The sequence below is a fragment of the Hoplias malabaricus genome, chromosome 8 (assembly GCF_029633855.1).
Source record: "Hoplias malabaricus isolate fHopMal1 chromosome 8, fHopMal1.hap1, whole genome shotgun sequence".
NCBI classification, from domain to species: Eukaryota; Metazoa; Chordata; class Actinopteri; order Characiformes; family Erythrinidae; genus Hoplias; species Hoplias malabaricus.
In genome coordinates, this window is record NC_089807.1 from 10,947,956 (window position 1) to 10,973,282 (window position 25,327).

At 42.8% G+C, this 25,327-nt stretch overlaps 1 protein-coding gene across 3 annotated transcripts in view; it reads left to right on the forward strand.

Moving 5' to 3' along the window:
• Nucleotides 1-25,327, forward strand: part of bcl11aa (BCL11 transcription factor A a) — a 63,250-nt gene that overhangs the window by 5,540 nt on the left and 32,383 nt on the right. For 2 of the 3 annotated variants that reach the window (XM_066678979.1, XM_066678980.1), the window contains one exon: nt 8,995-9,330. In XM_066678979.1, coding sequence (XP_066535076.1) covers nt 8,995-9,330 — 336 coding nt within the window. Of the gene's footprint in view, nt 1-5,300; nt 5,611-8,994; nt 9,331-25,327 lie in introns of those variants that run through there. The other variant, XM_066678981.1, reaches the window with a different exon arrangement.

Consider the following 25,327-nt stretch of genomic DNA (forward strand, 5'->3'; position numbering starts at 1 on the left):
AAAAAGAAAGCAGGGCTGTGCAGGAGAGGCCTGTAGATAAACGTCCCCAGTGTGCGATCTTGGTCTCCTCATTCATCATCATAACTACCGTTTAGTGTAAAATTAACAACGACTTAACTATTATAGCAATAAACACGGGCGTGCATTAGCCTGCACCGTAAATTGATGAGTGCTTGACAGATTCCACAACCCCGCACGTACGATGGGCATGTGTGCTACTGAAACTTGTCTGCTTGAATTAAGGATGGTCAGATGTAATCATAGGATCTCACCGGTGTGTGTGTGTGTGTGTGTTCGGCTATAGCTCTTTACTTATTTAAATTCAGACACAGAACAACGTCGATGTATTTTACTATTTTTATGTAATCTCTCTCTCTCTCTCTCTCTCTCTCACACACACACACACACACACACACACACACACACACACCGTTGCTTTTTATTTAAGGACCGGTACGCACGTTTATAATTTTTCCCCCCACAGACACGTAATCCCTTTGATTATATCTAATACCTGCCAAACCCCAGATGGCATGCCCACCCATCGCTCAGTGTGATAATGCCATTGTAGGATCTACCCATTAATATTAATTTTCAGTCTCCGAGTCTGTCTGAACTACTAAAGCTTGAAATTTCTTCAAAAAGGCAAGGCATGACTTTACTAGGGATTTTTTTGGAGATAATTCCCATTCTGCTTCTCTTCTTTCCTTTGAGGTGAGACTCGTTCTCTATTTAGGTTTTATGAAGGTTAAAGGTTTTCCGTTTCTTTGTCTTTGAAAAGCCACATCGAGTCCCTGTAGATTTTTATTTTAAGCAGCTTGGATAACATGTTTATCACCATCATATCGCCCATTGGTGACAGCTCTGAACAAATCTGACTGTAATGATCTTTCTTCCATTTGACTCCAGGCCTGTTGTTATGATCCGTGCCACCACCACACTGCGATTAAATCCAGATTGTAAAGCGCAGGTCCTTTGCAGCATTTGTCCCAGGTTTCTTGCTGAATTAAGGCCAGTCGAGCAGTTCTAGCAGCTCTTGTAGCAGCTTAGTGGAGATGCGAAATAACGATGCTGGTGATGACAGGGTTGGCAATCTGAGCAGTGCTCACTGATGTGCCTGGCATTCCGTTTAGAAACGACCAGCAGGACCAGACTGATTTAATTCGGTCCAAGAGGGTCAGCGTGCCTCTTCCGGAGCCTAACCTCATCGCTGTCCATCTGCACGAGCTCCAGTCCAATCTTTCGTGAGGCCTTCTGTGTTCAGCGCTGTCCGCTGACAGACTCGAGGGTTCTGCGCGCGCACATACACTCTCAGAAAGAAAGGTAGAAGTACATGATTGTCACCAAAAGTACAAACTGTAAAATGCACCTTTAAAAAGGTACAACAGTGGTTTTAAAGTCCTGTTTTGTTGGAGAAAGAAAATATTTGTAAAATGTCAATAAAGATCTGTGTAAAATAAAAGAACATGACAAGTCCTGGACATGAGGTTTTTAAATGTTCAGTTCGTCTAGAATACGGTACAATTATGTTCTCTAACTGAAGGTACTGAAATGTGACAACAAAAGTTACCGCCACAGTGACGGATTTTCTGACAGTACACACGAGTCATCAACTCACCGTGCGTTTATAATTGAGCACTAAATGATACTCCGCTCATCTCGACGTTTCTAGACTGGTTTACTCTGTTAATGTTTTCAAATTACAATAATGTTTATTGCGTATTTAATACCGTTATAATACAGTTTTTACATGTTGAAATAAGTATGGAGGAATATTGCGTATCTCGCTCTAATTCAGCACCATAAACATATTTCACCTTAAAATATTTTGTAAAGAATAATATTGTGAACCCCCACCCCCCAATAACTAAATAAATAAATACTAAACAATTAGCTAAAAATGTTCTTAAAGTTATTCCTCACCTTGGAGGACAAATCTTCTAATAAATGAACCTACATCATAAAATACGCTGACACCAGGACAAACCATTTAAACCCAAGGAGTTCATGGGGATTGGGCGTTTAAACATGAGAAAGCACTTTTAATCCCCCTGTTTCCCTGCTTGATTAAAACCCAGCCTTTTTTTTCCTGCGCGCGCCCATGACGTTTACCTTTATCCGAAAGGAAACGCTTCAGAAACATAGACCTGAAGAGGCTGAATCACGTGTCTGTCGCTGTAGTTAAGGAATAGTGACAGGTCTGAAGAGGTTTTCTCATCGTTTGTGACTTAATTTTGACACATCGCAGTATCAAATACCATCTTCAAATGGTTTTAAAGCGAATGTAAGTCACTTGAGGATTACAAACGCAAAGGCGAATTTGGTAAAAACTTTCCTTTAGACAACACCCCCCCTCTCCTTTAGACAACCCCCACCCCACCCCACCACAAAAACATTGAGATTCGTAATTTAAAGAGAAAACCCACCTCCACTGACAGTAGGGAAACAGGAACCGGATGCTGGGTGCTTATTGATCATTTCCAGGTACGGAAAAGCGCCCAAGCGGCCAGTTTGTTACTTTCATATGGAGCAGTGTCTGTTAAAACATGCCCGAGTGACCTAGACGTGTTTCACTACGTATCTGTGGCTCTTGGGTCTTGCGTTTCCTATTGTTTAATAATCGGGTTTCGTTTGGCAGCAGAATAAAAGACAGCCATTTAACTATAACAGCGTCAAATGTAAAACTGGGAGTAAACAATTTCCGACAGTTCGTATGCTACGCTTCGTGAATTGAGATTATTTTTAAGAAACAAACGCTACTCTCCCAAACTCTCTCTCTCTCTCTCTCTCTCTCTCTCTCTCTCTCTCTCTCTCTCTCTCTCTCACACACACACACACACAGCGAGAGAGAGGGAACTTCCCTGGAACGTGTGGAAAGCGTTTGAAACACGTCTGTTCCTGTATGATTTGTTAAGGCTTGACTGTGGTTGATGTGTGCAAGTCTCAGTCCGGCTGCCGTTTACTGACGGGTTTTTCTGTTTCCCGCGCAGCGCTTTGTCTGCCTCATGCCCGCTGTCCCCCGCAGGTGGCGTAGCGCTTCTTCTGCTTTGATCAATGTCCTCCGTAAAGGAGCTTGGCGGCGGGAGACAGGAGGAGGGAGAGCGTTGGGAGAAGAACGAGAGTAGTTTAAGGTTCGCCTCGGTCTTGACATTACGCGACGCAGCACGGGATGCTTCTTTTTCACTCCAGAATGAGTTTAGTTTACGCTGTCTAAGGTTGTAGGTCTTTGACAGACTGCCCCTGCTCTGCACTCTTCTGTCAACTCAAAAAACTAGTTCCAACATCAGGTGAAAGGTGCCTTTATACAAGTAAAAAACAGTTGTGTCACTTTTCTGTTAGCACACAACATGCTTCCAAAGTTAGCGGCTCTTTTAATGATTCCGCTATCAAAGCAGAAGGCGAAAAAGCAGGCGATATGTCCGCCTCGTTTTATTTTTTGGCAAAAAAAAAAGCGTGCACACACCAAAATACAGCTAAATGTTAGTTTTTAGACGAACTCTAAAACCTAACATCAACATAACAATAAACTCAACACCTCACTGTCCAAACCTTAACACGTCATAAAGTAAATGCCATGCATCACAATAACCCTAAGATTAACCCCAACATGAAATCTCGGCATCAGCTTAACCCTCACAATAAATATAACCTTACAAAATAAGAAAGATACTTATATTAGCAATTTGCATATCACATTGACCCGTGTGTCGAAGTTGGCAAACCCCGTGTGTTATACACTTTATGGGACACCCGGCTTTCGGAACACATTATGGTCAGAGCTTGGTGGGCATCGTCTTGATCACTGATCAATAACGATATCTTAGGAAGACATGGAATACAACAGTGACATAAAACGCCTTCCCTCCTTTGCCCCGCTTCATCGGTTGAAATAATGTTATTCTAAAACCCTGGAAACCTCGTCTACCGCATTAAAACACATATGAAGAAATGATACCGGCCACTTCGCCAACGGCATTAAAGTGACTCTTTCCGTGTGCCTCTATTAAAGTTTCTAACGCGCAACAACAACACGCCGATCAATATCTGTCCACAATCACAGACGCCAAAAAAAAGACTGTCCTGTAAAACATTGCCACTCACTCGCTCACTGACCCCACCTGAGGTTCGTCTTTCCATCCCAGCGCCTCTCCCTCTCAGAGTCCCTCCTGCCTTCCTCCCCTTCCCCGCAGACCGGCGCCTGCTCGCTCGCTCGCGCTCCCGTGATTGTGCCGCGCTGCTTGGCTAAGTATAGTCTTTGTCCCGCCTCGCGTGCGCGCAGCCTACACACTCCAGGCTTCTTTACGCGGCGTTATTTGAAATGTTTGGAGCATCTTATAGTGGAATCCGCGTGGAAAAGCCTCCACAAACCCTCCCTCCACGCACACACACATGCACGCACTCACACACACTCATATACACACTCCCCCCCCGCCGTCAATCTGACCTGAACACAGCTGAAACTTATTAAACCCCAGCCCCCTTTGTAGTGGGCTGCTCCCATCATATAGTCGTCACTGTGGTATGGGTTTAAAACTAGGCTACACTCGTGTAGTATTTAAGTCCCACCTACATCATTCTTGGAAAAAAAAGAGTTAAAAAAAAGCCGTGAGTGTCCGGTTTTACTTGACGGATGTCCCTCACTTAAGAGACAGGTCTACTCGTTGTTTAGGAGTATTTTTGGAGAGAGGCTCAGGGGCATGAGGAACCTGTCCGTCCCTTCCGTATGCAGCCTGACCATTTGTTTTTCTGCAGGGCATGTTCCCCCTCTCTCAGCGTCCGTTTGAACTCTACTCTTGTGTTGGACCGCGAGCTGAACGTGCGTTCCAGCCGCTCTGTGTTCGTACTGGCTAGTCCTGGTCAATGTCCACCGAAGCAGCTTCTATTAAAGGTTTCTTCCCCCCACTCCCCTCCCCTCACAGAGCGCATGTCCAGCCCCCCCCGAATCTCATGGCCATTGGCTTTTCGTGGTCCGTGCTCCTACGTCCACACCCCCCCCCCCCCTTACAAACACACACACACACACACACAGAGTGCACGCTGCTTTCATTAAACTCTCTCTCTCTCTCTCTCTCTCTCTCTCTCTCTCTCTCTCTCTCCCCCTCTCTCTCGCCTCTTGTCCGGCCCCCTGATCTTTCTGTCCATTGGCTTCTTCGGGTCTATTTTTCATGTCCAGCCCCTAATGAGTGTCCATTGGTTTTTGTTATTTCCACTCCCTCCTCCCACTCCCCGGCTTTGCCCTGCCCATGTTTTGTATGTCTGTGTCCATCCATCTCCTGACGTTCAAGTTCGCAGGGACGTCACGTCCGCACTTGAACTTGCAGCTCAGGGGGGCTTTTGCCATTTTTTCATCTCTCTCTCCCTTTCTCCCTCTCTCTCTCTCTCTTTTCAAAAAAGCCATGACGGCTATCCCACAATCCATCTTCCCTGCGCCATCTTTCTATTATTTCTAATTTATTTTGGATGTCAAAGGCATTGATGAAGATATTTTCTCTGGAGTCTCCCTTCTAACCCGGCTCTCCCGATGTGAACCGAGCTGAAAGCCACCACCAACCACCATGTCTCGCCGCAAGCAAGGCAAACCCCAGCACTTAAGCAAACGGGATTTCTCGCGTAAGTAAAGCATGTGTGTGTGTTGTGTCGTCCTTTTCCTCTCACCTTTTTCTCCGTCTCGGTGTGTGATAAGCGGGAAAGCGGAGAAAAGCCAGCAGCGCTCGAGGAGCGGTGAAGGCACACTGGACAGTGAACAGCGGAGACCGCGGTCAAGTGGACTTCAGTGAGGAGCGAGACGAGTGCTGCCGTTCATGAAATAGCAGGACGCGTAGTCGATCAGGGAAAAAGTTTGGTCCGTACACCGCACGCTGAAATTTCCAAGAAGTTTTAGGAGCGCGAATTTCTTTGTAAGCACGTGCCTTGGCTCCCGTTGCCCCCGACCGTCTCTGTGACCACCTAAAGACCCCGTTAATGTGCCGGACTGTGGTAGGTGTGCAGCTCCAGCTCCGGCTCTTCCAGCGCTGTGTTGTGGAGTAAACCGCAGCGCTCGGCTGCGAGAGCGATTCTGGGCAGGATTTCCCCCTCTCCTACTATTTTTGGAAGATTTTCAAAAAAGTGGAAGTGGATTTTGATTGGGAAGAGAAAAAAATCTCGTGTCCGACTGTTTACAAGCGCGGCACCGGCAGCAGCCCTGCAGCGGAGACAGGCATCGCCAGCCCGAAACTAACCCTTTAAACCGGCTCTAACACACCTTATACGCTCGTAGGTACGTTTTGAAAACTTTAAGCGGGACTACTTTTAGACCGACAGCTTCTGTCGTCGAGTTAAGATCGAGGTTTCCTCGGGAGCAACAGGAACACGGCTCTACCGTCTGCGAGCCTCTGTCCCGTGTTGTGAACTCGCGTTGCACGCGGACAAAATGAAGTTTAGCTGAATTAGTTCCAAATGACGGCGACTTTAAATAATAACAACAGGGAACTGTCATTAAACTACTAACAGTCCTGATAGACAATGCATTTTCAACCGAACAAAAGCATTTCGTTCTAAATATTGAGAGACGCTGTTTGTGTTTTGAAACATAAACAAACTCCAGAGTGTCCGCACAGGGTCACTGCATTGCGTTGTCGTACAAAGTCAGTCTGTTTCATATTTTATAGCCCCATAAACCCTAAGCGTGCTCGGGAATGCTTGTGGCGAATTGACATTTTGCAAAGCACAGAACTACCGTTCTCGACTTTGTTTTCTTCGAGCTCCAGGAGTTAGGCTCCCTTTTACCTGATAAACATGCTTGACACAAATCCCACGTTGTTGTAACGTTGTAACGTATCGTGTAACATTATTGGGTTTCCCCCCCACACACACAGGCTGTTGGGTTTCAGTGCCGTCTCCAGGTCGCACGCTGCCTCTTTCTCTCTCTCTGCCGTCGCTAGGAGGCACACTACGATCAGAAACTGGAAATGAACTTGAACCTGATCGATTTTACCGCCACCTTTATCTGCATATTTGACGATAGATTTAGGAGAGAGGAAGAGAGAGAGAGAGAGGGAGAGAGAGAGAGAGATGTAGACCTACAGCCGATTTCACACCACGTGCTTTTACAGAAAAACAGGTGAAATTTGCAGAAGTAGGTTAATCAACTGAAGCCTATATTTAACAACAAAATCACACTAAGACTGAGACTCACTCTGTTCCAGATTAAATCCTGAACATTTCTAACTTTTATTCACAAACAACGCATGGCCAGTTTTAGTCTTAAAACTGAGACTCTTGGTTATACTCTTATTTTCTTTTCATACATGCGATATGCTTCTTGAACAGCACTTATATTAATCATCTCCCGATTTCTAATACACTTTTCGATTGTAATATACATTTAAAGCAAGTGAAAAAATTCAGAGCCTTATAGCTCAGTTTTTTTTATTTTGCAATTCATTTCGACGAGTTTAAACTGTTTTTCTTTTTAACACAAACTTAATATTAGTCTCTCTTATTTAGTTGACTCTATTTAACCTGCACTGTAATATATTCTTCACAGAAAGATAAGGTGTCTGGGTATTCGTTTATAAATTGTGAAACAGTTTAATCCAGCTCCTATTTTTATATTTCTATTCTTCTTAGAGAATTAGTTGTGAGTTGATTGAAAATGCAGAATGCAGCAGTCGAATACTACTTCATTCATAGACGTGCACGTACATTTGAAACATTAATAAGTCAGTCGTATACATAGAGAGGAATTACTCTCAGCCTCCAAACCGAAAATGAAGACAGTTTATGAAAACGAGCGTCATAATTAGCAAAGGCTCTTAAGCAACACTCTCACTATTTCTACATCGTTGAATTTCACACGTAAAACGGGCGGATTGTTTGCGCGTGCATGGGTTGAGCTCAAACGTTCACATGTGTTAATCCACGCAGGTAAAAACCCAGGGAGCTCTGAACACCCCCCACCCCCACCGTTCTTCGGAATGAAACTACATTTAAAGAAGTAGGCTACGGTCCAGACGGGTTTTCACTCCGCGATGTAGCGCATGTGGCGAGCGTCTGGGTGTTCCGAGTGTACTTCAGCTGAAGCTAAGATGATCTAGTCTCAGCCTTAAAAACGGGGGGAATATGAAAAAGCATTCAAATCTGTAGTAGTCCTCACTAACTAAAATTAGAATCTATTTTTCGATCCTCTGTGGTTTAAAGTCCATTAAAGTATGAGATGGGCAGCTTAGTAAAGAAGGTCAGGATGCTTCGGTTCCGGGAAACTCGCATTAACCTTTGTGCAAACACTTCGGGGGCTATGAGCTTCGGGGGCTAAAATACTGCTCTGCGAGCAGCGCTCTGTATTACCCACACTTCTGCTGGGGAAACTTTCATGGGGTGGGAGGCATCTTTGCTGGTGCCATGTGGAAAAGTGGTCATGAAGGAAATAAAAGTGTCGCGCGTGATCTTGCTCTGGTTTGCGCACATCTTTGGGTCGAAGCCTACACATGTGTTAACCACGTCCAAATGGGTTTTACTTCACATGTGCGCTGAAAAGAAAATAAACTTGGAGCGAAAAGAAAGGCACCCCATGAGCTACAATGCCCTGTGCTTCATGCTGTGGATGGGATGCATCAAAGCCACGTGAACTTTGTTTAAAACAAAAGAGCCTGTCCTAGAGTTTAGTTATGATTTAGTTTAATGAATGTGAATTATTTCCCCGTTATTGTGAGCACAGCACAATTGTAATGTGATAAAATGATACGATATTATATGATTATATTCGGAACTAAAGAGATGGTTCAGATGATAGTGGTCTAAGGGAGCATTTAACAAACCTCAAGGTAATGAACTCAGTGTTGTTTAATAAGCATTGCAGAAATATGTATGTGATAATAATAATCTGTTACATTTGTTCTCTGTCATATTGCTTATGTTCATCAGAAAAGCCCTAACCGCTGCTTTTTTTCTCTCTGTTCCTGTGTGTGTGTCTCTCTCGTTCCTTGTGTCTTACATCCCGTCGCTTGGCGCATACAGCCGAGCCTCTGTCGTCTGTGGTCTCAGAGGAGAGGCAGGAACAACACGGGCTGGTACAGGTGGCTCCGGAAGGGGACCAGGACCTGCTTACTTGCGGCCAGTGTCAGATGAACTTCCCTCTCGGGGATATCCTGATTTTTATTGAGCACAAAAGGAAGCAATGCAATGGCACCCTGTGCATGGACAAGGCAGTGGATAAACCCCCTTCTCCTTCACATGGTGAACTGAGGAGAGCCTCCAACCCTGTAGAGGTGGGCATCCAAGTGACGCCGGAGGATGATGACTGCTTGTCAACATCTTCGCGAGGAATCTGTCCTAAACAGGAGAACGTTACAGGTAATCACGGCTCCGAAGACTATTCCCAATGACCGGAAGATGCTTCGTGTTCTTTGGTCGCATGTTGTGTGGATGTGCGTGCATACGTATGTCTGTTTGTGTGGGCAGGTGACTGTGTGTGACTGGGATGTCTGCGATGCACACGCTTAACTCTGGGGAACTGAGTGGATGTGTAGGCCACATATCGCACACACATGGTCCCTCTCCATGAGGTTTCTCATCCACAGCTCTGGAGACACATATCAGAACGCTGGATATTTACGAGCTGTGGGGTTGGAGGATTAGGGGCTTATATATCAAATCATTGCATGACTCTGTTAGAGCATGAAGATGAGGAAAAAAAAAAAACATTCTTTGTTCTGATTTATTGTGTAGAGCTCATCGCAGTTTGGAATCAGCCAGGCTTTCACTCTCCGCTTTAACTGGGTGGGATTTTGTTAATTAAACGCAGTCTTGCCGCATACATCATGTATTTGAGGTATTGGCTTCATGCTTGTTTTGGCTCATGAGCGAGTCTACTTTTACCTCTGTTCCTTTCAGATATCATTTGCCTTTCAGAGCAGTTAAACAGTCAGCATTGCTCAGGTGTTACTCTACGCTGGGAATCGTTCTTCTTTAACAAAGTGGTGCTTTAACCGTAGTATTCAGGTTGAGGTGTCCCGTCTAGTTTTGATTTTAAGTTCCCCATTTTACGATCAGACATTAGAGAACACAGAGGGTGTGTCAGGAGGAGAGCACATCCATGCCGAGAGAATTAGGGAACGGGAGAGAGACGGGGCAGTTTTGTTGAAGGAGACTGTAGTGTGACAGGAGAGGCCATCCCCACTGTGTGTGTCCACAGGCCCGTGGGAAATGCCTTTCTGTGCTGTTCGTACTCTCTCATGTGGTTTACACAGATGCATCTTGATTTCGCTGTGGTTTTTACACGGCCACATCTTATCCATGTAAATGCAAGCCTGCACATTTTCACTTTCTGAGTGAAATAAAAAAAAAATAAAAAATAAAAGTGCAAAGGAAATGGAAAGCCATTCGGTTATTTTTGGATGTCAGGGGACAGTTGCTTATTTAAAGAATCTTAACACCACTAATTATTTGTTTTAGCTTTCGCGTATTTTAATTAGAGTGAGTTTTAGCGGTTGACTTTCTGCACTAAATAAGGCATGGGAAAACATGAAATACAGCTACGGAAACAAAGAACCAAACAAGACAGTTTATCACTTTGATTGTAAACAACCTTAAAAAAGAAATGTCTGGAATCCGGTGTGTTAAAATGTGACCCAAGGTAGTCATAAGTCTCCCCGTGCCTTGAGTATCTAGCTTTAGTGAAGTAAGCCATTATTGTGCTTCATGTAACATTAGAGATGTGATCCTGGTGGTGTGTGTGAGTGTGTGTGAGTGAGAGAGAGAGAGAGAGTGCTGGAGGTGATTTACAGTGAATGTTTGTTGAGAGAAGAAAAAGTGTGAGTGAGTCTCTCCAGCCTGTTTTTCTGCCCTGACCTCACATCGGGCCGTACTCTGGTCTGCTTCAAGGATCAAGTTCTGGGAAGTGCCTTGGGCCCGATCAGTCCCATCTCCAGACATTTGTGCCTCACCCTCATTGAAAGCTAATTGTTGGGTCCGCAATCCTATCACTGAGCAATGTCTATTTCCAGTTCTCTTTTTCGTAGTAGAGTCAGTGGCTCCTAAGGAACCATAAAACCCCAGGTGCTGTGACTAGAGTCAGATAGGACACTGAGAGCTGGGGCTCCTGAAACCAGCGCATATGTTTGATTGATTTAAGCTGGTGGTAAGCCGGGTCATCTACGTCTAGTTAACCCCTTTGTTTTAAAGATGTTGATGCCATTTCAGCACAAATTATACAACCTTTTTATATGCGCAAGCTATTGCGCACACGTCTCTTGTTTCTGTCAGCCACTAAACTGGGTTATTAAACTCATTTACATCATAATGTAACAGGGTTCAGCTGATAGCGTTGGGTCACCGGTGTTATGTGTGCTTCTTATGTTTTAAAACAGCTTTGTTGGAAGAACTTTAACAGCTTCTCTCAGTGTTATTGAATGCGCTACCATGACCGGTCAAAAGATATATTAATGAGTTGTGTTAGACATAATGACTCAAGGTTGTACTAGACTGTAGCTTACAGTAAACTAAATAAAATATGTCCATGGGGGGTTTAAGCTTGCGTTCATATTATAGAAACTCCCAACTGTGTTTAGGTCTTCTTCTTTTTATTATTATTATTATTATTATTATTATTGGCCACACAAATACCATTGGCTACCTTTTTTATTATATCTATGAAATATATTATGTCAGGACTAGTACTTATAGAATAAAGTCAGTCAGATATGTGTCTAGATATGTTCAGGGTGTTGATCAAACCACCATATATGGAGTGCTGCATATGTGATGTAACACCACAATTACCATATAGAGCAGCTCAGTGAGACGAAAGGCAGTACCTGTCACAGAGGAATGGTCTCTGAAAAGGGGCAGTGAAGAGGGGTGTGTGCGTGTGTGTACACTGCCCCAAATAGGCCATGTATCCTGGTTGGGGGGCCCAGGCAGAAAGCATAGGGCTAATCGACTCTGCAGCCTTCTCTTCTCTTCTCTTCTCTTCTCTTCTCTTCTTTGTGGCCTGGGAAATATCTCACTTATCTGTACCGTTTTATTCAGTAATCCCTAAATGAGATTAAATATTCGATTCTGAGAGTCACTGGTAAAACGTGTAAAAATGAAAGCAGATGTCAAAAATCGAATGATTGTAATTTATTTTTTAAAAAGAAAATAATTTAGAAGATTTTTATCAGAGTTCAGACTGATTTGACTATTGATTTTTTTCAGTACAAAACACAAGACTTTTGCTAAAAAAAAAAGTTGATAACGTGTCTCCTGTTGAGACAGTGTCGAAAAATATGGCAGCGTGACAAATTAAATTTACTTTGACTTTGAGCATATGGCCATTTGCAGCAGTGAACTTTTTTTAAAGAGTTTTCAGGACTGCCATGGTGTCCCTTTTGAAAATTATTATTGCTCTGCAATAGATCACCCGATTAGTTCAGACGAATGCCGCAGCCATGCAGAATGGACCTCAGTGCAGATAATTGTTTTTTAAATGCTCTTTGCTAGGCTGGCTTTCAACGCTTCCAGTTTCTCTCTCTCTCTCTCTCTCTCTTTCTCTCTCTCTCTCTCTCTCTTTCTCACACACACACACACACACACACACACACACACATACACACACACACACACTCTCTCTCTCTCTCTCTCTCTCTCTCTCTTTTTTTCTTTCTTCATACGGCTTTAGCCGTCAGTGTAAATCAGGGGCATCCAATTAATATTGAATCAATTACACTGTGTGCGATTGCCTGGCGTATGAGCTGCCAGCAATTTTCTGTGCCAAAATGTGACCCGGATGAGTGGCTTAACAAAGACCCCTGCAATTTGAGCATTTTCCCCCTTTTATTCTTTATTGTCTAGTTTTGTCTTTTTAAAAAAATCACCTACAATTTCAAACATGGTCATCTGCCATGATCGTAATTATCATCAAGACCACAATCTTCAGTTAGTGGAGAGCTGTCTGCCATTAAAAAAAATAATAATAAAAAAATGAAGTGCATGTAAAGTTGACAGTGTGTTGGTGGCTTTGATCATAATTCTTTGCACAATTAATGCTATCAACAGCACTCACTTGGACCTTGCTTTCCCTGTGCTACTGCATGTGGATGTGTGCATATGTGTGCATGGTATCATTGTGATGACAGATATGATAAATGGGTAGGAATGTACTTGCTGTAGAGGCACTTGAAAATGTGTATGTGTGTGTATGTGTGTGTCTGACTGTGTGTGTTAGGACCCTTCTTGGCATTACAAGATAGAAAAATCCTTTTATTTGTGCCGAGACTGGGGCACAGACGTACGTGCATGTGTGTGTATGCTGCTGTGCTTTCACCTCTGAATACACACAGCTACCCATACGCCGCATCTTCCAGCATGTCTTTTTTCCCACTATCAGGAAAATGAATTATCAGGAAGTGGCTCGCCGCATGACAAAGAAGCATGTCTTCGCCAAGCTGCTATGGTGTGCAGCGCCTGCAAAGGTGCTCTTTATGAATATGCATTGAAATGGAAACTCCCCTCTAATTTTCCAAAGAATGTGAGATTTCATGTCTTTTCACTAGCATGATTGCTCCACAGACTCAGGGATTGGGAGTCCTGTCCTCTTGTGTAAAGAAACCAAGGCTTCAGACCTACTCTGTGTGTGTGTGTGTGTGTGTGTGTGTGTGTGTGTGTGTGTGTGTGTGTGTGTGCTCACAGGTATACTTGCAAGTGTGTTCTATTCACACATTTGAGCATTATAAATGTATTGAAAGCCAGGACTGTGCATATGTGTATTTATTAAAATTAGAGAGAGAGAGAGAGAGAGAGAGAGAGAGAGAGAGAGATGCATAACGCTGTCCTCTGGGATAAGATTTAATAATGGTGCATGATGATGTATAATTCTCCACTCCTGGAGTGGTTAGGTGTTTGGGTGGATCTTACTTGGAACAGCGCTCACAGATGCATTATAATATCCAGCATCTTCAGCACAGAGCCAGTCATCTCTGTACTGTGAGAGTTAGATGGCCTTCGTTCATCTGCTTTTTTCATTAAATGGACCATCCATGGGCTTGTGAATTTGTGTACTGCAGAAAAATCCCCCTCCATCACAAAATGGATACCTGTATGTTTCCTAATAATTTTTCAGTTGAAGGGAAGTAAATAAATAAGAGAATTTTTTTTTTATCGTTGATTCCAAAATTGCAAATTGTTAAATGCTTTCTGCACCTTATTTTGTGGCAAAAGCCAGCTTGCAGGAAACAAAGGTATTTAGCAGCCAGACGGGCACTGCCTGGCACAGTGCCACCCTCTTGGTCTCACCACCCAGTGACGCTTCTTCCCTGAGACCCTCCCACCTCAGTACAATGGCGGCTCCTCCATCACACGAAGAGAAAGGCTTGCCTTTTATTTCCCCTTAATTTCTCCTGTATCATAGGAAAATGAACAGAGCGCATTCCTTTTCTGAGTCAGGCTAATTCAGTGCTATTTTACAAAATTTGGAAGCCCTAAGATAGCACCTTTAAAGGGGCAGGGAGGTTTTAAATGAATAAACAGGAAATACGTCCTCTGTGCAGGTAATGACTGCCTTTCTTTTCCTCCACAATTGGTAAAGTGTGGAGGTGTAACTTGTGGTGTTTTTTTCAAGGCACTGTTTTTGTGTGTGTGTGTGTGTGTGTGTGTATTTAAATGTGGTCCACTCACATGTTCCTATACATGTGGATGTAGGTGTGTAGACCCACCAGTTTCTGTCATGCTCTCAAATTATGTCAGATGTATTAGAGAATGAGTCCATAAAAAATGTTTATGTGCTACAAAGCGTATTTATAAATCCCAGTGGATTACAGAGTGGGCTTTTTGAAATACTGAAGGAATGATGCAGAATTACTGTGCTACGTCTGTTTCTGGGAGTGCAGTTGTGTGTGAGCCTGTACGTTTGTTTGTGGTTACTGAGAACAGTGTGTGTGCGTGTGTGTGTCGGGTGGGACGCGGTAGAACATGAAAGGCTACGTGAGTTGGCAGTGTTGCAACAGGACATCCCTCAGTGGACGCTGCCAGCGAAGAGTTGGCACAGAGCAGGACTAGCGGCCTAGGGTGGGCTACAGTGAGGCCAGCTTTTACTACTGTGTTTACCTTTACTGCTTTACTGTACATACAAACACACACACACACACACACAAACATGCATTAGATTATGTCTGTCTCATTCTGTAGCAGCAGCTTGCTTTTAGAAGCATAGTGACTACCACTGCTCTGTCTTTGAATGTGTGAGTGCCCATCTAGTCTTTATTTTCTTTGCTCTCCTCTCCAATTCTTTTTCTTTGTCTTTGTCTCACTTATTCTCTGGTTTCAAAGGGCAGATGAAGCTGCACTGAGCATGTGAGGTCACCTTGACCAGCACTGCCACTCACTCTCTGCTCCTGCCAGCCAAGACGCTCAATGCGATCAATTCATCTGGGCTATAATGGTTACAAATGGCAGAAGTTGAGTCTCTGAAGACACCTTCAGGGCCGTGCTTTTTCTTTTCTCCATTGCTCCTCTGCTTCCGGCTCTTTTTTCTCTCAATAGGCTCTCTCCCTTGTATTTTACAGAGATAAAGGCAGGACACTGGCTACCTGCTTAGGGCCAGTCACATAGTTTAGATAAAACTGATGTGTTATGGTTTGCGAGTCTACACTGATTATAGCTAGATCAGTTTTGGCACCCAGTGTTCAAGCTAAAGAGCTTTCCTCGGTACACTCAAAACTATGATACACCCTCACACATGTGCCTGCTTAAAGCAGTGTGTGCCAAGACTGAGAACTGTGTGTGTGTTTCTATTTGTGTGTGTGAACTGGTTGATTGCCTGCTCATGTTAGTATTGGGCACTTGCCTAGGTTTAGCGGGTTTCAGTGTGTGTATGTGTGTGCATAAAAGAGTAACTGCATGTTCATTGTGTATGTCTGTTGTGGCTTCAGTAGTGGAGGTAAACAAAGGTAGTATGTTGACTGAAATGCTAGAGAAGTAATATGTCTTTTTTTTTTTTAAAGATTCCTGACTGCAAAATGTAAGAAAATATAATTTATAATAAGTTTACATATTGTCAATTGGGGATGTATCAAATTATAAAGAAGAATTAATTAAATTAGAATATAATAAAAAATGTTGTGTTGTCTGAATCATGTTTGACACCATTGTAAAAACTTTAATTGACATATTTCATTCCTAACTTATTCCATTAGTCTGTAATAAAGAAAGAATTTAAAATTTGTCCAAAACCTTAAAAAATAAACCCACATATTCAAATAGGAAGAGTGGCTTATTAAAAAAAAATAAACACAATTATTAAAAAATGAAAATAAAATATTTTGGTTAATTAATTATTGTTTATGTTTCAGTTAAAACTAAATGATCAATTAATGTAGTAGTAAATACATTTGAATAAATAAAAAGGTGAGTAATTCATATGTAAATGAACGTGTAGTGGAGTGTAAAAGAATGTAAAGTCCATTTAGTACTTTTTTAAAAATATTTACTCCTTTTTGTGAGTTAATTAATGAATAAATATAATAATAAAAAATAGAAATGATATACATATAAAATAAAATACTTGAGGCATGCATATGTCTAATTTGTAAAAATTGTGGCATGCTTGTGGCTCCAGATAATTGTTGGTTTACTTTGGTTAATTCGTCCTGATCCACCCTGCTAACGCTAGATACTAACTTAGGAGTCCATCTTAAACGTCCACCCTTAGTAAAGGAAGTAAACACTTACAACTGAATCTATTGTAAAGCGGCCTAAAGTCTGACTTCTTAAGATTATTATCTCTAAACATTGAAAGTAAACACAGCAAAAATATTGCCTGTGTGGTGTGTTTCTTTAGTTTTATTTTGCTAACATAGCTTAGCTGCTAGTGTTTGCACAAAAACTGCTAGGTCCCTCCAGGTTAACCATCTCCATAGCAACAGTGAAAGAAGATCAGGGGAAAAAAATAAAGCGGGTTATGAGTTTCTCTCAGATTAATTAGGTTTATATGTAAAAATTATTTATGAAATTCAAAGCTGTGTAACAAATATTTGAACATAAACATAAACTGTGAATTTTCAAATGGCATCATAAGCACCTCCTCTAACTAGAAGTCATGGCACACCTCACCGAAGAGGTGACATACATTTGTGTGGTTGCTGCTGTCGAGCCGTTTCTAGGTTTATACGCCTTGTCGTGTGTCTTGTTTAGAGCTGTAGAATAATCCTGAAGTGCACTGGTTGTGTCTGTCAGGGTCATGACCCCTCGCCAGCTCAGAAATACCTGTCATACTAACTCCGCTCACTGCTCGCCAGTAAGTTATCTGCTTTATTTTTAGGTGATTGTATGATGAAACTGTCCAAACCCTGTTAAAGATTACAAATGTACTTACATTTTACATTTTTTAATCCATGTATATTTCCCTCATGGCACTGTATCCTGCTTTTTACAATGCTTTTTCTCTGTCTCCCGTCTTTATTCTTCTCCATGTCATTGTTGCAGTCTGTGAATCTCAGTTCACAGCCAGTTGTGCCAAATGTATTTATAATATTAATACAGATTTGGGACAGTACTGCTACTGTAGAATGTAATATCTCTGTTATTGTTTTTCTGCCTTACATTCAGCTTCTACCTCTGCCTCTTGTCACTCTTATTTTGTTTGTGCTACTATTTAATAGATTACTGAATACTTTTTAGAGGAACTAGATCTTCATTCATGATGACACCCTTTCTGCACTGGGGATGAGCAGTATTAAAGGAATAATAAAATAAGATGAGGTGATCAGAGAGGAACTCTAAGTTAGGTTGATAAAGACAGAATGGAGTGAGAGGCATGGAGACTGAGAATTATTGCAGGGAAAATTCTCTACACACTCAAACACACACACACACACACACACACACACACACACGTGGGTGATTACTATTTTCCTTTGACTGAAACTTGAGGAAAATTGAGTAACATGCGCTCAAACACACAGGCATACATCCCTGCATCCATATACACATGCACACACAATCTCACACACAAGATTACATGTGCAAGCACACACACACACACAGACACACACACACACTCACATACATACGCATAAAGCCCCTACTTCCTGACTGAATCTTACTGATAATTTGCTCAGGCTCATTTGAATTTTAAGCACTTCTTTAATCTTCAAAGCCTAAATTGCTTTATGAATATGCATGGTATGGGCAGACTTTAGTTCATTACCTAGTTGTAAATTCTAATGACCATTAGATCCTCTCAGTAATTGCCAATTGTTTTGCATTTTTGATTGGCCTATTACCATGTGCATTCCGAACACATCAGCACGGCCTGTCAGACCTTCTGCAGGGAGCAGTGTGTGTATGTGTGTGCGCCATTACACAGGGGAGGGGATAGTACAAAAAAGAGAAAAGGTGGAAATTGCTAATACTGCTTTTTTTCCCTTTCTGCAAAAATGGAGGATGTAAATGAAAGCAGCATTTTGCGTGTGAAGATTGAAAGTTCACCAGGAGATTTGACATATTTAATTTACATGATGACTCTGCACCCCTTCATTAATGCGCTTTGCATACGGTGCTGCAGTTAATCACTGCTGATCAGCCTCAGCTCAGCAACACACACACACACACACACTTATACAGCTAAGAGTTTTTCTTCTAGCCATTCTAACTTCAATCCAAACATACACACATACTTGGTTCTACATTCTACATTCTCCATGGCTGGGAGCTGTATATGTGTAAAGCCAGGCAGACAGACAGACCTCTTCTGTGTGGAAGCAGATGTTGACCAGCCTCCATTCATACACACAGACACACTGTCTCACAGAACAGCTATGGTTAATTTTCTGTGTGGTTTGTTCTTTTTATTGTTAACACCTTAAAAAAAGGAAATTAATGTGTCCATCCACAGTGTCGTTCTCTGCGTATGTTTATGTGGCTTTAAGAGGACGACTGAAAAAAAGGTCATTGGAAAATGAACTCAAATGCACATGTACACACACCCGTACAAGGCTTGCTCTGTATCTAACTGTGTAGATCCCTGAAGACAATAACTTCCATATGCAAAAGGACCAAAGGAAAAAATTAAAACAAGAACAACAAAAACAAAAAAAAAACATAGATGTCAATCAAGTGAATTCTTGCATTTTCTGTAATGAACTCCAAAAAAATGAGAAAAGGAAAACTCAGCCAAACAAAACATGAACAATAACAACAAAACAAAACAAAAACTCAAGGGGGTAATTTTTTTCCTTTTATTTTGTTTCTCGCTGTGTATTTTGTTGTCTCTCTCTCTCTCTCTCTCTCTCTCTCTCTCTCTCTCTCTCTCCTCCCTCTCTCTCTCTCTCTCCTTACCAGCTTTCTGTGAAGTGCTTCAAGGGAGTGCTGAAACCTACATTGTGATGAAAAGGAATTTTTAATCAGGGGAAAAAATAAGTTGTGTATGGTGCGGTGGAGCAGTGCGTTTCTCTAATGGACACGTTGGTGGAGGGTGCGAGAGATATAGGGAGGGGAATTGAAGGGGGGCTGAGGGGTGGTGATGTTGGGAGGTGTTGAGGGGAGATTGCCTGGGCCAGGGGGACCCAGCAGGCACTGTTTCCTCAGGACTCTTTTAGCCCTACCCTGGCTGTGAGCACGCTTCAAAGTTGTTAATATTCAGCTGGGAAACCGTATCCAGAACACAAATAAATTATTAAGTGCATGAACTTTTTAGGCAGTAAGATGAACTGATGGGGCACATCTGTGAGATCCAGGGTCTTTTTTATTTGTGTGTGTGGGTTGGGGTTGGGAGGTGGGGGGAGTTCTGTGCCTGTGAGTAAGTGCTTGGTTTGGAGTGGTGTGGGTTTCCTTCTGTGTATATGTGCGAGTCTGAATTTACATGTGTGTTTGAGTATGTATTATGTGTGTGTGTGTGTCTGTGTGTGTACATGTGTCTGTTGAGTGGATCTGCCCTCTTCGACTTCCCGGCCCTCTGGTCTCCGGCCAAGGGCATGCATAATTGATTCCACACACGCTATCATTTTCTTGATGTAATTGCCTTAGTAAGATATGATGAAATCTAATGGATAATTTATCGTTCCAAAATGGGTAAAGAAACGGAGAAATAGCGCTGGAGGTTTAGTTGGCTGAGGGAGAAAGAGGGAGAGGACAATGTTCTGTCCAGGCTCTCCTACTCTCTGCTGCTGATCTCTGTATTACAGCCTGATTAGCCCTCCATGCTCCCTGATTAGTTGACTAGAAAACAGATCATTCTCTCTCTCTCTCTCTCTCTCTCTCTCTCTCTCTCTCTCTCTCTGTCTTTCTCATTCTTTCTGATTTTATTCTGTGTACTCTTCACTCTGTTTATCTCTCATTACAGTACTCTATATCTCATTCTTTCCTTCAGTCTTTCTTTTTATTGTGTCTCTGCTATTTATAATCTCTGCTTGTTAACAGAGGCAGATTGTCTTAACCCTTAGAGGTTTAGTTACTAATGTCTTTGTATTATACATTCAATAAATATCGATTATATTATCATCTATCTATCGTTACTTGACCCTGTTACTTGTGCAGCAGTAAGGGAATTCTGAACTCATGCCAGTATATTTCACAGATATATTTAATGTAAGTGTATGTCAATAAAAGTGCTGCTGGATTATTATTATTAGTTCTGTAGGGCTACAGAATCACAGAATCATAGCATCACATATATTCCGAGAGAGTTCAGTAAATATGGAATTAAATATGCGTGTGAAATATGTGTCAAATGTAAAGTTCTGTCTGATATGATTTTTGTTTATTATGTCACCGATAACACTGTGCATTTAAATATGCAGCAGTTATAAAAAGCAAATATTTGTTTCAGTCAGCTACAATAAAGTGATCATTTTAAAAGTATTTAAGGCAAAGCATTTCCAGCCACATAAGCCACAGAAGAACCTGCACACTTGCACAAAATTGCTCCTAAAGAACCATCCATTGAAAGCTTTATGCTTCAGTAGTATCTCTCCAAAGAACCATTTTGTCGGCTACTTTATTTTAAAGAGTGTAGAAGGGTTAACAGAGCCATGAAGGTTGAAGAGTCTTGGGCCCTGGGGACAGTTGTTTGTTTTGTGAGTGTTGAGTCCTGCTCTGAGTCCTGGACTGCACGGAGCAGAGCTGTATCTTCAGATTGTAGTATATGTGTGTGTGTGTGTGTGTGAGAGAGAGAGAGAGAGAGAGAGAGACAGGTTTAGATCCTGGCGAATGCTTTGGACTGTTTGTTTCACAGTGGTGGGTTGTGAACCGTGTCTGTTTGTGCTCTGAACAGGAACCTATCCCCAAAGGACGCTGCTGCCTCTAGCCTGTTCCCTAGCTTAGGGTTTGCAAACACACACAGCACACACACACACATACATATACAGAGACACATACGGTGTGAACTTGTTCTGTGCATTCTTCCCTTCAACTCACAGAGCACACTCTACTAGTCTGGAGGACGCTTTATGTTGTTGTTTAAAGTACAAGGGGTGCTTTATGTTTTTCTGCCCTAATCCTTGTTCAGTATCAGATAGCTGCCGGAACAATAGGCGCAGTGCCATGTCAGCCTCTGCTTGTTGACAGCGGCCAGTAACAATACTCAGCACAGTCATGTCCTGTTGTGAGCAGGGTCGTTTTTAGAAAGCTCTGACCTTTTTTGTGAAAACTTGCCAATTGATTTAATAAGCATTAATAAAAACAGAGGCTGTGTTACACAGTCATACATTACTGAGCAAAACAAAGCAGGGACTTGTAACTCCATCATTAGTTACCAGATGAATAAAAAAAAAGCAATATAGTTTCTGCCACTGTTCTTTCGTGACCCCCCCCCCCCCAGTCCTGTCTCTAACTTAAGTTTCATTCTCTATGCTGCATGTCATTCCCTGGGAATATCCTGAAGCTGCATGTGTCTCAACACGTCTGGGGCTGATGCTAACTGTTCTGTGACTTGCTCTCTGAGAGTGAGAGAGAGAAAGAGAGAGAAAGAGAGAGAAAGAGAGAGAGAGAGAGAGAGAGAGAGAGAGAGACAGAGAGAGACGAGGGATATACCCAGACCTCAGAGGGACTGGTCAAGCACATCTGTGTCTGTGAAGGGCCATTGAAACGGGGGTGCTGGAGCAGAGGGGGCAGCCGCACAAAGGCAAAATTGTCCAGCGGTCCCATTAGTCTCCTCGGGCTCAGTGTGGTCAGACTGGCTCAGCCAGACAGGATGATAGATTGCTTTGTCAGGGGTCCCAGGGTGTGCCCTGAACCTGAAGCACTTTGTTTATCTTGAATAGAAAGGGAAAGGCACAGGAATAATCTATGTCTAGGGTTTTTTTTTTCCTGGGAGAAAAGAAGGGAGAGAGAAAGAGAGAGTGTTTGGGAGAGTTGGAGAGAGTAAGAGGGAGGGAGGGAGGGAGGGAGGGGTAGGGAGGAAGAGGAGTGTGTCGGTTGGAGGGGGAGGGGTGGGGCCCTACAGTGGTTGTCCATTAACAGATGAACTTGGCTGAAGTCCAGGCATTTGATGAGACAGTGTCATAGCCTGTGCGCTCTCTAGCCTTTTCAATCTCTCTTCACTTTTTCTTGCTTTCTGTCACCCGTTACCACCTTTTTCTGTCTTTTTGTTGCATTTTGTCGTATTCTGTCTGTTTCTACTCCCTCTTTACCCACTCTCGCCTCATCACACTGTCGTCCACTGTACCTGCAGATGATACATCAACGGTTGCTTTTTGGCTAAAGGCAAAAAAAAAAAAAAAAAACGACGCTACACTTCTCTCTGCCAGCACCCCCCCATGCCCGAACCAGTTTAGACCGGTTAGCTGGCCTTGTAGCCAGGGCTCTGTCATCCTGCCTTACCTTGGAGGACTTCTGGAGAAGAAAAACAACACACAAAAAAGAAAATGAAAGCCTAGTTCTGATAACGGAAGTAACCTGTGGATCCCGACAGTGAATGAAAAAAAGATGAAGTAAAGGAGGGACTCAATTTAACATGAAAATGGCTTATCGAGAGGGGGTGGGGAGTAACTTTGTAAAAATTACATTTTACCAGTGCCTGAGGTGCAGCGATTTTACTGTGAGCATTTAAAGTCTTTAAAAACTGTCAGGCGGAGGTTGGAGGCTGGAGCAGGCCGGGCTTCAGAGCCATGTGTGCTGAGCTGGAAAGGGCCACATATTGAGCGTGCCCTAGCTGGGGCATTTTCTCTCTGCTGCCTGTCACTGCCGGCTGTGCTCCAGCATGACTAGCTGCCTGGCCAGTGCTCGCTAAGCAGCGCTGGACCCCTGGACTCCTGATGTATGACCCACTTACTCCCGTCAGAGACGGACGCCATTGATTTCTCCTCCTCCTCTGAGGAATGGCTAGTGAACCCTAGGCCAGTGCTGACCCAAGCCCAGTTATTCATCACCCCGGTTTCTCCCCTCTTTTCCCAGGTCCTGCTGGAAGCCAGTTTCATGACTCAATCATTTCTTTCCAGCCTGGGCCCAGGCTTTATTTAGGATGGAAGACGCTCAAAGGAGCCCAGTGCCAATTTGTAGTTTGGCAAAGCTCTCTCTTATTGATTGAGCATGGCTTTTTTTTTTTTTTAGCATAGGCTACTTATCCTCTTTCTCTGAATCTCTTAGCTTTGTGGTTGTTGATTAACCAGCTCTGGCTCTGACCCTCAGAGGGCTATGCTATGGTCCTAATAGCCACTCTGTCTCCCTGGCATGTGTGGTGCACTGGAGTGTCTGTGGTTGTGATCTGAGTGGAATGGAGGTCATACAGGGGGAGAGCTGGTTCCTGTCTTCAGGAACAGAGGGTCATAAATGCAGTTTCTCTTATCACAGGCACACCCCTCATCTCCACCTGCTGCAAGCCATGTATCAAAGGTGAATGGCACAGTGAGAGCATAGGGCATTACTGGCCTGAACGGTGGTAAACACCTGCTTTGTGTTATGTTCTTATTGCCCTACAGCCTGCACGCATGCGAGTCTCCCACTAGTGGACAGCGAGTGATTGATCACTGATCAGTTTGACGTGCTAAAAGTGGCAGAAATGTACATTGTGCTGGGGCTGGACACTAATTCAAAATCAGTATATATTGCAATATAAAGTTTTTCAGTAACAATGCTATGATTTTTAAACACATTTTCAATATTTTAATAAACATTATTTACAACATCTGTCACTGAATGATGGTCACTACAGTGCGCTGCCTTCAGTAAATTGTAGTCCATTTTAAAGTTAGTTAAAGCCAAGAGCTATTGACTGAAATTAAGAATTAAGAATATATTGTGATATAAATTTTGGTCACATCGTCCAGCTCTGCGTTGTGTATTAAAGGTTCAGTTTTGCTGTCCTGGTTCATGGAAACCCTATTGTCATTTGGATTTGTTCTATGTGAATGAAAGAAATAAGGAGTGTGATACGGAATGAGGACTGCCCAGATCTGTTACAACGGAACTGTCATAGGATCATTTTTACTCTCTTGTCACGTCCATGTTGTATGTCAGCAGATGATGTAGTTCCCTATCTCCACTACTAGTGCAAATGATTTCTTCAATAATTTCATGAAGATTTAGTGCAGAATAACTCGTTCCCTGTGTCCAAATGTGAAGAACACGATCAACATTTACATGTCTGTGTCCTGAAAGTGTCTGTGTGCTGGCTAAACAGAAGCAGTTGGTCCATAATGTTGATACATGGTGTGTTTTTTTTTAGATAATCTTTTTGGAACCATCTAAATTTAACTGCAGCATTCTCGAGGGGCCAGGGCTAGCTGACCAGCATATTAACATATCTGTGTTCATACCGACTGTGAAATGGCTCTAACAGGGTGAGTGGTTGTAAATGTGTAAAAGCCTTAGAATTGAACGTGAGTGAGTGCTCTGCCAGCGAAGCATTGGTCGTGAATTACACAGTGACAAAACGTATTGATACTGTCCCAAGGTGCTGCTCGACTGCCGAACTCACACAGCCATTTGAGTGCGTGTGCACCTGCCATTACAGTGAACGTTAATGTTGTGGCATGGGAAGAGAGCAGCTACATGGCTACTGTACACGTAATGTGATCAGGGTCTGAAAACTGGACTCAACTGTGCAGATGCAGGCATGGGCCAGATGCCGTGCAGTCGGCCTGGCCTTGTAGCCTACTGGACACATGAGGTTGGTATAAGTATAGGCCTTAGGACATGTTCAAGTTATTTGTAGCTCTGCCATATCAAGAGTGATCATTATTCTCATGGTGTAGTCGCAAGAAACTAAATTGGAATCTGCTCATTTCCACCTTAAATATGTGATCAGAGATGGACAGAGATGCTCATTCCATCTGGCTGATGAATGAGAACTTGTGAGAGTTTCTGATGCAAAATAATGAATAATGTGGGCCAAACTGTGCCACATGCCCTGGAATGAGAACAGTTGGTATGATTTGTT